Consider the following 14312-nt stretch of genomic DNA (forward strand, 5'->3'; position numbering starts at 1 on the left):
TGCCCAGCTAATTTTTGTACTTTTAGTAGAGGTGGGGTTTCACCATGTTGGCCGGAATGGTCTAGATCTCTTGACCTCGTGATCTGCCTACCTCGACCTCCCAAATTGCTGGGATTATAGGCGTGAGCCACTGCACCCAGCCTCTGTTTTAGTTTGAAGTAAATCTCAGACCTCATATCATCTGTGAGTTATTCTCATGTTTAGGTAGCAAGGGTGTTTCAGTGAGTTCATTCACTTATTCACCTGGGGGCTGGATGGCCAGGCATTTAAAATAGACAGGCACCAGGGTGGTCAGGGGCTCATGATAGGGCCACTGCCAAGATGAGTTATTGTGGATCTCAGCAGCTGTCAGTAAGATTTGATGAGTATCTCCTCTAAAGTGTAACACAGACTTTGTGTGTTGTCTCTGAAGTTACTACTGAGCACTCTGCCATTCCCAAAAAGATGTGGAGATATAATTAAAAATATATACAAATAAATTTTTGTTTGGGTGCAGTGGCTCACCCTTGTAGTCCCAGCCCTTTGGGAGGCCGAGGCGGGCGGATCATGAAGTCAGGAGTTGGAGACCAGCCTGGCCAACACAGTGAAACCCTGTCTCTACTAAAAATACAAAAATTAGCTGGGCGGGGTGGTGGGTGCCTATAGTCCCAGCTACTCGGGAGGCTGAGGCAGGAGAATCGCTTGAACCTGGGAGGTGGAGGTTGTAATGAGCCGAGATCACGCCACTGCACTCCAGCCTGAGCAATAGAGCTAGACTCAGTCTAAAAAAAAAAATAGAGACAGACACACACACACACACACACACACACATATATACACACACACACACCCATATATATGTGTATATATGAATACAAATAAAGTTTTAAAAAGAGAGGAAGAAATCGGTGGAAAGAGGGAATGAGGGTCATCTTGTCATATCAAGCCAATTATAATGAATAGAAGACCAGCATGGTGCAAGGTTTTGTATCAGTAATCAAAGATACGCTGATGAATTTTTCTGCTGGCCAAAGTCATCAGGAAACACAACTAGTTTAATATTATCCTTTGGATTTCTTAAGTACTTCTTCTATCACTGAAGAGAAATATCCTATGTAGGGTCTTCTAGAAGGGGACATTGGCCAGGAGTCTCAGACAAGCCTGGCCAACATGGCGAAACCGTGTCTCTACTAAAAATACGAAAGATTAGCCAGCCAGGCATGATGGTGTACTCCCGTAGTCCCAGCTACTTGGGAGGCTGAGGCATGAGAATTGCTTGAACCCGGGAGGAGGTGGTTGCTATGAGCCGAGATTGTGCCACTGCACTCCAGCCTGGGTGACAAAGTGAGACGCTGTTTCAAAAAATAAAATAGAAGGAGCTATTGGGATGGCTGTTGGTGGTAGCGGGATAACTTGGTCTCTGTGCTGATGGCTCTCAGGGTGGCTTAGAGTCCTTTTTTCACTTGTTTTTGGGGCTTAGAGATGTAATACCAACAGCAGCTATAATTTATTGAACACCTTTTATACATCAGGGGTTGTGTTGTGATTTTATTTCATTTAACCTTCAACATATTTCTTCTCTATTGGTATTATTTTTCTTCCTTTTCAGGTGAGGGAATTGAAATCCAGAGAAAATAAACAACTTGCTCAAGTTAGGTAGCTGTGTGTACCCAGATTGCTGAAAATGTTTGACACTTAGATAAGTGAATTGTAGATTTATGTTTTTGAGCATGTATGTTTGAGTATATAGTTACTTAAAGAACATCCTGTCATGTCTTTAGATTGTTGTCTTGTTGGGAATGTGTTCACTTTGCAGAGGACGGGCTTTGAGAGCCATGGTTCATAACACACCTTTAAAAATTTATTTTTAAAAATTATTTATAATTATTTATTTTTTGAGACAGAGTCTCTCTCTGTTGCCAAGGCTGGAGTCCAGTGGCGAGATCTCGGTTCACCGTACCTTTTGCCTCCCGGGTTCAAGCGATTCTCCTGCCTCAGCCTCCTGAGTTGCTGAGATTACAGGTGTGAGCCACCATGCCCAGCTAATTTTTGTATTTTTAGTAGAAACGGGTTTCACCATGTTGGCCAGGGTGGTCTCCATCTCCTGGCCTCGGGTGATCCACCTGCCTCAGCCCCCCAAAATGCTGGGATTATAGGCGTGAGCCACCCCTCCCAGCCTCATAATGGACCTTTTTATTGATGCTAGGTGTTCATGATTGTGCTATTTGCATTGCACATTGCCAATTCTGGATTTCATTCTTTTCATTTTAATGCAGAGAGAAAAGGAACAGCAGGAAGAGAAGACTAGTTTGTTCAGGAACACGGGGAGGAATGAAGATGGTGAAAGAAGAGCTATGATAACTCCTGCTCTCCGAGAAGCCCTTACTAAACAAGGTGAAAATCTTCAAGAATTGTTGTTGTATGTCTGTACTCTTAGGCATTCTAATTTAATACCTGGAATGAAGTCTCTCTCTAGTTAGCTCAGCAGCTATTCACAGTGGCAGATATAGCATCCGAAAGATTCACTTTCTTCTTCTTTCTGCGGAGCGCTTGTGTTGGATGCCTGGACCAGCGAGTTTCCTTTTTGCTTGGTTGACTGGAACTTTACTATTAGTGTGGGTCAAGTACACAGATCAAAAATGCTGTCATTGGGAAAGCTATTAAAAATGCATTAAAAAGCTTATATAATATGAGACTGGGTTAATGAGAAGTGTTTTATGTAGCGGTGTCACATCTGGATTTTTGTGGTCTTATCTTATTAAAGAGGTCATAGTTGCACGAATGAGTAATAATATTAGTTTCCTGTGGAATAAAGAGTAGTAAAATGGGAGTCAGTAGACTGACCTTCTTTCCTCCTTTCCTCTCCCCTCTTCCGCTGTATTTATGAGAGACCTTTTATGTGACAGTTCTGGCAATGCAGAGAAACACAGGAAACTGTATCTGCTTCCAGGAACCATCAGTCTGGTAGAATAGACAAATATATATATTTATTTGTATTTTAATATCTATATCTGTATTTTAATTAGGGTAGATGATACTAATGTGATTTCGTTATAGATTTAAATTTATATTGCTTTTTTCTGTTTATTTCATCTGCTTTTTGATTTCCTTTTTCCTGTTTTTCTGTGTTCTTCAGATTAATTGAATTTTAAAAAATGGCTCTATTTTATGTTTTTGTTCATTTGCTGATAGTTGCTTAAGGTTTTACACTATACCTCTTTTTTTTTGTTTTTTTGAGACAGAGTCTGTCACCCAGTCTGGAGTGCAATGGCATGATCTTGGCTGACTGCAACCTCTGCCTCCTGGGTTCAAGCAATTCTCCTGCCTCAGCCTCCTGAGTAGCTGGGAATACAGGCGCACGCCACCATGCCTGGCGAATATTTTGTATTTTTTAGTAGAGACTGGGTTTCACCATGCTAGCCATGATGGTCTCGATCTCGTGACCTCATGATCTGCCCGCGTGGGCCACTTTTTTCCCCCCGGGACAAGATTAAGTTACTTGGAAATAACTTGAGTTTTATATCTTTTTTTTTTACATGACAGAGTCTTGCTGTGTTTCCAGGCTGGAGTGCAGTGGCGCTATCTCGGCTCACTGCAGCCTCCACTCCCCAGGCTCAAGTGATTCTCCTGCCTCAGTCTCCCAAGTAGCTGGGACTAGAGGCACGTACTACCATGCCCAGCTAATTTTTTTATGTTTAGTAGAGACAGGGTTTCACCATGTTGGCCAGGATGGTCTTGATCTCTTGACCTCATGATCCGCCCTCCTTGGCCTCCCAAAGTGCTGGGATTACAGGCGTGAGCCACTGCGCCCGGCACTTTTGCGGCTTCTTAGATGAGAGCAGAGCCAGCTCAGTATAGGGCTAATTATTGCTCACTATTGAGGTAAAACACTTCTATGTAGTCTACCTAATGCCTTGTGCATCTTTAGATTTCTAGTCAGACTGGCAAAAACAGGTACACTTCTCAGCTTGCTGTAAGCATCAGGCATTACCCCCGGTCCCTTCCTTATTCTCTCCCTCTTTTCATTTGGGATAATTTCTGTCACTGTGTCTTCAAGTTCAGTCATTGTTTCTTCTCTAATTTCTAGTCTTCCAAAAATGATTCTTTCTCATCCTGGGTAGTATTTCTTTGTGAATGTGCTACACAGTACTTTGGCAAATACTTGAGAGAAATCCCCTGTAGACTCTTGGAGTACTTTGTAGGTTTCATCTCTCTAGTGTTCAATCCTGCAAACTGTAGCCACCTTTGTCTCCCCAGGCTCTGTTCCATTTTCCAAACTCAAGAGTCCATTGGACTTTGCTTGCATAGTCTCTCTTTGCTACATGGCCTGCAAGGTTTCTAGACGGTAAGCTGAGGTAATGAGAGGGCTCCCCTTTATTGTTTCCCATCTCTGTGGGATCACCGTCTTTTGTTGCCTGATGTCTCATGTTCTGAAAACTGTTGCTTCATATATTTTGTCCATTTTTTGGTATTCCAGGTTAGGATTGTAAATCCTGTTACTCCATCTTGGCCAGATGCAGAATTCCACACTATGATTTTCAGCCGCTGCACACTGTTGGCTTCTATTTGTGCTATGGTCAACTACAGATCTCTCTATCCTATAATGTACAATTGTTTTCCTTACCTAAATGCAAAATTTTATAGAAATCTGTGTATCTTGGGAGATAATGATTTCTATGATAGTATGAACAATATCATGTAGAATGCCAAGAGAAGAACTAGAATTTCTTCTGCGGATCTTGTAAATGCATATTCGGTATCAGAGATTAGTTATTCAGTTGGACTCAATTCCACCTTCGAGTACATAAGCAGTGTTTTGTTTATTTATATGCAAGATGTTTACATAAATGTAGAAGAGGATAAAAGACAAAGCCCTGTAAATGTCGCCACTAGAGACTTGTAATCCAGATTGACATTGTTCCAGTGATCATCACAGTGCGAATACGGATGTTTAACCAGCCACTGATCCACTGATGCTGTCATCCAGACTGTATTTCTCCATTTGCCTTATTTGCCTGCAAGAGTCTTTTTGTGCGAATGACTCATGATAATTGTGGCTTATTACCTGAAGCCTCATGAGAAACGGTATTGAATGCTTTCTGAAATCAGAATGTACTACTGGTTTGTACTACCAGTTTGTTTAAAAAGGAAATGAGATTACTTTGGCCTGGCTTTTTCTATGCTTTTCATGACCTAGGTAGCTCAAAAATTTGAAATGATAGGTTGTGGTGCTACTGAGAATTCACATGTAAGATGTGAATTTTAATTTTAGTTTGATTTTTTTCTCTTTGGGTCAGCATTACTTTGTTTTAATCTCCCATTGACATCTGATTCTTCATATTCTCTTTCAAAGATTACTAATGATAGTCCCCAATCATTCACTTGAAATATATCATTAGTTTTGTTTTATGGCCCAGGATACCGTTCATTTTTATAAATGTTTCACCAATTGTGAAAAGAATATAAATTCAGTAGTTGGTGAGTACAGGGCTCTGTATGTTTTTGGTCAAGTTTATGTGTTGTGTTGTTTAAATCCTTTAGAGCTTTACTGAGTTTTCACTTATGAGATCTGTTAGATATAGAGAGGTTAAAATCTCATATAATTTTTGGATTAATTTATTGTTTCTTGGTTGGGTGCGGTGGCTCATGCCTATAATCCTAGCACTTTGGGAGACTGAGGTAAATGGATCACTTGAGGCCAGGAATTCAAGACCAACCTGGCCAACATGGTGAAATCCCATTTCTGCTGAAATTACAAAAATATTAGCCTGGCCTGGTGAAGCGCAACTGCAGTCCCAATTACTTGGGAGGCTGAGGCATGAGCATCGATTAAACCTGGGCGGCAGAGGTTGCAGTGAGCCAAGATTGTGACACTGCACTCCAGCCTGGGTGACAGAGCGTGATTGTCTTAAAAGAAAAGAAAAAGATAATTTCTTTATGTATTTTGAGTCTGTGTTATTAGATACATATACATTTTAAATTGTTTTCCCATCTTGCTGAATTAAATCTTTAATGTTTTCTGCCATGGGTTGGTTAACTGCAGTAATTTAGTGAAAAAAAATTGCGAAATTTTAATGTCACTTTTTGATAACGACGCTTTGGATCAGTTCAACTTTGTGTTCCCTGCTTTTCCACTCAGGTTATCAGTTGATTGGGAGCCACTCTGGGGTGAAGCTTTGCAGGTGGACAAAGGTATTTTTTTGTTTTTATTCAATATGTCTATCATATGCAACTTTAAAATAACTATTATACACTGTCAATAAATTTACTATTTAGAGGTATAATTTACATTTAATAAAATGCACGTATTTTAAAATGATTCTTCAAAATAAGTTCAGCAAATTTTGATAGATGTAGAACCTATATTCACCAACTCCAGTGAAGATATAAGCTGCTTTCCCCATCCCAATAAATTTATTGTGTCCATTTTTAGTCAATAACTCTCTTTCCCTAGGGAATTATTGTTCTAATTGCTATTACTCTTATTTAGTTTTGCCTTTTTAGAATTTCATATTGAGTGACCAGGTGTGCTGGCTAACGCCTGCAATCCCAGCACTTTGGCAGGCAGGTGGGCGTATCACTTTAGGTTAGGAGCATGAGACCAGCCTCGCCAAAATGGTGAAACCTCGTTCCTATGAAAATTATGAAAATAAGTCAGGTGTGGTGGTGGGTGCCTGCAGTCCCAACTACTTGGGAGGCTGAGGCAGGATAATCACTTCAACCCAGTGGGCAGAGGTTGCAGTGAGCCCAGATTGCATCACTGCACTCCAGTTTGGGTGATAAGAGTGAGACTCCATCTCAAAAAAAAAAAGAAAAGAAAAGAAAAGAATTTCATATGAGTGGGATCATGTAATGTGCAGTCTTTTGCAACTGGCTTCTTAAACTCAACGTATTTTTGAGATGTATCCGTGTTGTATCATGTAACATGTATTAGTAGTTCCTTCACTTTTATGACTCAGTAGTATACCATTGTATGAATATACCAGTTTTTAAAAATCTATAGATAGATGATATTTGGTAGGTTTTTAGTTTTTGACTATTATGAAAAAAGTGCTATGAACGTTCTTTCACAAGACTTAGTGAATGTAAACTTCAGTTTTCCTTGGGTAAATACCTAGAAGCACAATTGTTAAGTCATAGAGTGGGTGTATATTTAACTTTGGAAGAAGCTCCTAAACTGTTGTCAGTGTGGTTGTACTACTCTATACTTGCTCATCAATTTATGAAAGTTCTGTTTGTTGCACATTCTCACCATTGTGTGGTATTGTCTAATTTTTGGCATTCTCATGGTTGTGAAGTAGGACCTCATTGTGGTTTTAATTTACATTTTGTTGGCAATGGTTGATGATTAGGAACATTTGTATTTTATTTTTTTGAGACAGAGTCTTACTCTGTTGCCCAGGCTGGAGTGCAGTGATGCCATCTCCGATCACTGTGCCTCCTGGGTTCGAGTAATTCTCATGTCTCAGTCTCCTGAGTAGCTGGGATTATAAGCGTGTGCCAACATACCCAGCTAATTTTTGTGTTTTTAGTAGAGACGGGGGATTCACCATGTTGGCTAGGGTAGTCTCAAACTCCTGACCTCACGTGATCCACCTGCCTTGGCATCCCGACGTGCTGGGATTACAGGTGTGAGCCACTGTGCCCAGCCAGGAACATCTTGTGATATGTGTATTGGCTGTTTATACTTGTGAAATGTCTGTTCACATCTTTGTTCAAACTGGTTGTTTCACTCTATATTATTGATTTCTAGAAATTATATGTTGTGGATGTGAATCCTTTGTCAAATGTGCATTGTAAATATTTCTCTAGTCTGTGGCTTTTCTATTTCCATAAATGTATCTTTTGATAATTTTAATATGGATATAGTTCAGTATATCATATTTTTCTTTTATGGTTAGTATTTTTTGTATTTTAAGAAATTTTTGCCAACCACAGGGTCACAAAGATATTCTAGATTTTCTATTAGAAGCTTTGTATGTAGTCTTAATTTTTTAAAAGCAGGTTTCTATAGTTTTAATTAATTAGTTTCTTACTCTTATATGTGTTAGATGTACATTTTCGTATTTCAGCTTATAGTCTACAGTGCTGCATGGTTATGTGTTTAATGGAAACTAATGTCTGTGGGAAAACTTATTTTAAGGAAGACACATACATGTGCACAATGCATGCAAACAGGTAACAGGGAATAGTAAATATCACTTCTATCATATTTTTCAGTATCTTCTTAATCAATAAAATGGAATGGTAGCACAGTTCCAGTGCTGCACACACGAATGGCAGTGCCTTGCTCACCATGCCACGCTGCTGCATGTCCATCCCACAGAGTTGCCATCATTTTCCTTGTACCTTCCCATAAATTATGAGACTAGGCTTCTTCTAACACAATTCCAGAAAATTCTTTCTCTTATAAATGTGTAAGAAAATAATAGTAAGGTAGAGAAGAAAGATTGTAAAGTAAGGAAGTATTAAAAGTATTGGCCAGGTGCGGTGGCTCACACTTGTAATCCCAGTGCTTCGGGAAGCGGGCAGATCACGAGGTCAAGAGATCAAGACCAGCTTTGCCAACAAGGCAAAACCCTGTCTCTACTAAAAATATAAAAATTAGCTGGGCCTGGTGGCACATGCCTGTAATACCAGCTACTCAAGAGGCTGAGGCAGGAGAATCGCTTCAACCTCAGAGGAGGAGGTTGCAGTGAGCCAAGAACCTCAGGTTGTGCCACTGCACTCCAGCCTGGCGACAGAGCGAGACTCTGTCTCAAAAAAAAAAACCAAACCCACAAAAGATAGTTTGCAAAATTCAAGTAGTCCTCCAGCTGCTCCACACCAAATCATTCTTTGAGTATGTGCATCAGAAAAATCTTATAGGAGGCAGAATCCTGTCCTGCACCACAGGTTTGATTTTTATCTATCATTTTCCTTAGGTGAAAATAACAAATTCAGTTTCTTTTTTTCACTGCCATAGCAGGTCTTTAATTTTGATACAGAATGTTTGGGGGCTCAGTGACTGAGGGGGCGGACAGATTTGTACGGTGGATTCCTCCTAAGCAACCTGTGTGAAATAAGCCAGTTATTTTTTATTTTTTTGAGGTAGGGTCTTGTTCTGTCATCCAGGCTAGAGTCCAGTGATGCAATCTTGGCTCACTGCAGCCTCCCACCTTCTGGGCTGAAGCGATCCTCCCACCTCAGCCTCCCAAGTAGTGTGCAACCATGCCTGGCAAAAATTTGTTTTTGTATTTTTTGTAAAGACAGGGTTTCACCATGTTGCCCATTTTGGTTTTGAACTCCTGGACTCAAGCGATCTGCCGGCCTTGGCCTCTGAAAATACTGGGATTACAGGTGTGAGATTCCACGCCTGGCCCCATATGCAATCTCGGCTCACTGCAACCTCCACGTCCCAGGTTCAAGCGATTCCCCTGCCTCAGCCTCTTGAGTAGCTGGAACTACAGGCATGCACCACCACCCCTGGCTAATTTTTTGTATTTTAGTAGAGACAGGGTTTCACCATGTTGGCAAGGATGGTCTCAATCTCCTGACCTGGTGATCTGCCTGCCTCGGCACCCCAAAGTGCTGGGATTATAGGCAGGAGCCACCGTGCCCGGCCCAGTTTTAACTTTTATGTTTGGGCTTATGATTCGTCTTGAATTAATTTTTATGAATGGTATGAGGTAAAGGTCAAGATTTGTTCCACCTCCGCCAATATGGATATCCAGTTGTTTTGGCACCATTTGTTGAAGACTTGTCAACCTAAATAACAGAGGGGCTCTCTAGAAGAAAATGGTGGTTATTTCAGAATAGACCATTGCAATGGGAATACATAAGCCACAGTAAACTGTTACTGGGGAGGTATAGGAAGACTCGTTTACCTTTTAATTTTTTTATGAGTTATTATAAGTCAGATAACAGGAAGACAAATGAAGACAAAGAATTTTAAAGGAAAAAATGAGGAGGATTATATAATTGTTTTGAAATAATTATCCTTGGCTACAAAGATGAATAACAAGGGTGACGGCAGTCCAAGGTTAGACTGGCAGTTGCTGGGCAGATGATGCTGTCAGAGAAGCATTTTGTGTGTGTGTAAGGTTGTGGCAGCCTTTGTGCAAGGTTGTGGTTTTTGTAGAGCCTTTTTCATTACCCAGGCATACAAGTTAACTCTCTTCATGGGCTTCTCTGCCTCTGTTTTTCTTAACATTAGTGACTCCATTTTGATGCTGACAACTTTTACATTTCTTCCTTTTGATCAAGATCTTTCTCAGAAAGCATCACTGATCAGTCATCCTGTTATTTTTATTTATTTATTTTTTTTTTGAGACGAAGCCTCGCTCTGTTGCCCAGGCTGGAGTGTGGTGGCGTGATCTCGGCTCCCTGCAACCTGCACCTCCCAGGCTCAAATGATTCTCGTGCCTCAGCCTCCCGAGTAGCTGGGACTACAGGTACTTGCCACCATGCCTGGGTAATTTTTATATTTTTAGAAGAGACAGGGTTTCACCATGTTGGCTAGGCTGGTCACAAACTCTTGATCTCAAGTGATCCACCTGCCTTTGCCTCCCAAAGTTCTGGGATTACAGGTGTGAGCCACCATGCTGTGCTGGCCCTGTAGTTAAGCTTTTTTTTTTTTGAGACTGAGTCTCACTCTGTTGCCCAGGCATGGAGTACATAGAGCGATCAGCAACCTCCGCCTCCCGGGTTCAAGTCATTCTTCTGGCTCAGCCTTCTGAATAGCTGGTATTACAGGTGCCCGCCACCACTCCCAACAAATTTTTATATTTTTAGTAGAGATGGGGTTTTGCCATGTTGGCCAGGCTGGTCTTGAACTCCTGACCTCAGGTGATCCACCCACCTCGGCCTTCTAAAGTGCTGGGATTACAGGCATGAGCCACTGTGCCTGGCAAGTAGTTAAGTTTTGTTGTTGCCTAGTGTCTGGATAGCTCTGTCGTGATTGCTGGTCACATCCCACATTGCGATTAGTGATTGGTGACTATGAGCCAGTGTCAAAACCCTTTTAGCCACGTTTGAGCAGCAAAGGAGGTTTGAAAGGAGTTGCTCTCAGACTAAGTCTACCTGGAATCTCATATTAAGTTCAGTTTTGCCTGTTCTGTAGTCTTTTGTTACCATCTCAAAGTGTTGAGCCAACATTATTTTGTTAAGAGTTATACTTCTGTAAAAATTTAAGAAGAAACAGATAAAAAATTTCCTTTTTTTTTGAAGACAGAGTCTCATCGTGTTGCCCAGGCTGGAGTACAGTGGCACAATCTCAGCTCACTGCAACCTACACCTCTCGGGTTCAAGCGATTCCTGTCTCAGCCTCCCACGTAGCTGGGACTACAGGCATGTGCCACCACCATGCCCAGCTTATTTTTGTACTTTTAGTAGAGACAGGCTTTGGCCATGTTGGCCAGACTAGTCTCAAGCTCCTGACCTCAAGTGATCCACCTGCCTTGGTCTCCCAAAGGGCTAGGATTACAAGTGTGAATCACTGTGCCTGGCCCAGATACAAAGTTTGAAAAGGAAAAATAAAAACTAAACTTAATAGTAATATGACAATGTCAGTTTGCATAATGGCTTTGAGTCATGAATCTAGGCTTAAAGAAAACCAACTGAATAAATCAAATCACCATAGGGAATTAGGTGACACTTGTTGTAACCGTATGGCCTGTTTTGTTTTGTATATATGGGTTTCAGCTTTACCAGAGGAATTTATCCACACACAGCTTGTAATATTAGAAATAGCATAGACATTTTCTTAATGAATCGATATAAAAGTATTTCTTGAGTTAGGTTTTGTTAAGTTATCAGCAGAGGCTATCGATTGTAAAACTTCAATTACACTGTTAGTCTACCAAGTGAAAAAAGTAGTATTAAGAGGGATAAAAGTCTCATTATGATATGGAGTCTTACTCCAACTACTTGGGAAAAGCTATTTACAGTATAAAAATATCAACTTTTTATTCTGGTTTGTAGTTTGAATATCTTTGGTCATAACGTTGGGGCAGTTTGGTGAATCTTTTTGTGGTTCATAAATCAGACATACGCTTATTTCTTAAATCTAGTTTCAGCTGGGTGCCAGTGGCTTGAGAGCAGATTTTTATTGACTTTATGCAAAGAAAAATAAGAATACAAATGGTTTGCAAATTTTGGGAGGAAGCCAATAAGGAGAAGAAGCAAATGATTCCGTCTTTGTTTGCGAAAATCTACTTTACCAAACTGTTGTATCATACATAGCGTATGCGAGAAAAATTTCTTAAAATCTGTGAGACAAAACATTAAAGAACCAAAAATGAAAAGTCACAAACATATTACTGTCATCAATTACTTAATTTTAAGTCATTAAATTTTAGTTTTGATTGATCTTGACTAGCAATTTTATGGAGTCAGACGCATTACCTTTACACTACAAGGCTGGCCATTAGCAGTTTTATGAGCCCATCAGTTTCTTTAATATATTAGAGTTCTGTAAGTTGTTATTTAGTCCATTGATCTTAAAGTTATCAGAAATGTGTTTAAGAGTACTTGTTGGGCCAGGCATGGTGGCTCACACCTGTAATCCCAGCACTTTGGGAGGCTGAGGCTGGGGGATCACGAGGTCAGGAGTTCGAGACCAGCCTGGCCAATATGGTGAGCTCCTGTCTTTACTAAAAATGCAAAAATTAGCCGGGTGTGATGGCGCCCACCTGTAGTCCCAGCTACTCGGGAGGCTGAGGCAGAAGAATCACTTGAACTTGGGAGGCGGAGGTTGCAGTGAGCTAAGTTCGCACCACTGCTCTCCAGCGTGGACAACAGGGTGAGACCCCATCTCAAAAAAACAAAAAGTACTTGTTGGAGTCATTTTAATAGAAAGTAATTTTGGAATGTAACTGATTGCAGATGTTTTCAGGGAATAATTCAGAACAGTAACAGTGGCTAACAACAACTTTGGATAGCCATGGTTAAGATCCAATGAAATTTCCCAACTGACAAGGAATTAGTTATTTCTTCCATGCAGCGTTTTAAGATAACAACCAGGATGGTAGGGCCATCAGACTTCTATAAATTTCATATAATCTTTAGAATATTCATATTAGTAACATATCCATACAAATATAACTTTAGAAAAGAATCAATTATGACTGATAACATATTGTATTTTAATGAGTTTACATACTTTTTAGGATATTTATATCAATAACATACCCATAAATATAACTGAAAGATCTAATACACTTATAATTTGTCAATGCATTCTATATGATTTTCCAAATAAGATGAATCATTTAATATCTCTATAAGATGTGACATTCACTCTTTGAAGGTTTTCAGGGACCTAAACAGAAAATCCTAAAGTTAATTTTAGGTCAGAAACAACTTTGGATTTTGATTCTGTGGAAACCTGCCAGAGATGCCAAAAGGTTCAAAACACTTGATCAAAACAGAATCATCACAGGTCACTCATAAATGATAGTTATTCATTTAATCAGAGTGATAATTAAAAGACTTCAAAAGGAATATGGAAAGTCACATGGATAGAAAAACCTTAACCTTCTAAAGCTCAGTTTTCCCAAGTAATTGAAAATCTAATAAAGACAGCATAGGGGATTTTCTTGATAAAACATAAAATCTTTGCTTTTTCTTAAGGCCAGTCACCAGAAATGCAAAGAAAAACCTTTTGTGTGATTGCGTCTCTTTATGGGAAACTCATTTAGATAACCTGGAAGTCAAACCTGATTAAAAGGGTACTTGAATTTAATCAGAAACAGAAAGTGTGTATCTAGGGTCATGAGTGTATAGAGGAATGTAAACAAGAAAGCTAGTACCTTGTGGCTGGGCATGGTGGCTCACGCCTGTAATGTCAGCACTTCAGAAGGCCGAGGCAGGTGGATTGACTTGAGTTCAGGAGTTCAAGACCAGCCTGGCCCAACATGGTGAAATGCCATCTTGACTAAAAATACGAAAGTTAGCAGGGCATGGTGGTGTGCACCTGTAATCCCAGCTATTCAGGAGGCTGAGGCAGGAAAATTGCTTGAACCAGGGAGGCAGAGGTTGCAGTGAGCTGAGATCACGCCACTGCACTCCATCCTAGGTGACAGAATGAGACACTGTCTAAAAAGAAAAACAGCAACAAAAACCCTAGTATCTTGAGTAGGGGAATACATGATTCTTAGTAACAGCATGGGAAGTTTCCTCATTACAGGGAACAATTTAGACACATCAAGAAAAGCCAAGAGTACAGAATCAAATTATACTGTAGGAAAACATTGCTTTCTAGCCTTTTAATATAAACATGTTACTGTCAGGCCATAACAGCAGAGTTAGAACTAGGAAAAAAAAGTTAACAGAAGTTGACAGAAAGGTTGGAG

The 14312-nt window shown here is 40.2% G+C and overlaps 1 protein-coding gene and 1 pseudogene across 3 annotated transcripts in view; one reads left to right on the forward strand and one right to left on the reverse strand.

The window, feature by feature from the left end:
- The window catches only part of LOC105714933 (S-adenosyl-L-methionine-dependent tRNA 4-demethylwyosine synthase TYW1), a 257762-nt gene that overhangs the window by 56798 nt on the left and 186652 nt on the right, over positions 1-14312 (forward strand). For all 3 annotated transcript variants that reach the window (XM_012449092.2, XM_012449091.3, XM_012449093.3), the window contains exons 8-9: positions 2256-2373; positions 6119-6171. In XM_012449092.2, the coding sequence (XP_012304515.1) occupies positions 2256-2373; positions 6119-6171 (171 nt within the window). The remainder of the gene's footprint in view (positions 1-2255; positions 2374-6118; positions 6172-14312) is intronic.
- LOC105714936 (DGAT1/2-independent enzyme synthesizing storage lipids-like) lies at positions 8207-8894 on the reverse strand (annotated as a pseudogene).

The sequence above is a fragment of the Aotus nancymaae genome, unplaced genomic scaffold, assembly GCF_030222135.1.
Source record: "Aotus nancymaae isolate 86718 unplaced genomic scaffold, 86718_ANA_hifiasm-v0.15.2.pri h1tg000012l, whole genome shotgun sequence".
Taxonomy (NCBI): Eukaryota; Metazoa; Chordata; class Mammalia; order Primates; family Aotidae; genus Aotus; species Aotus nancymaae.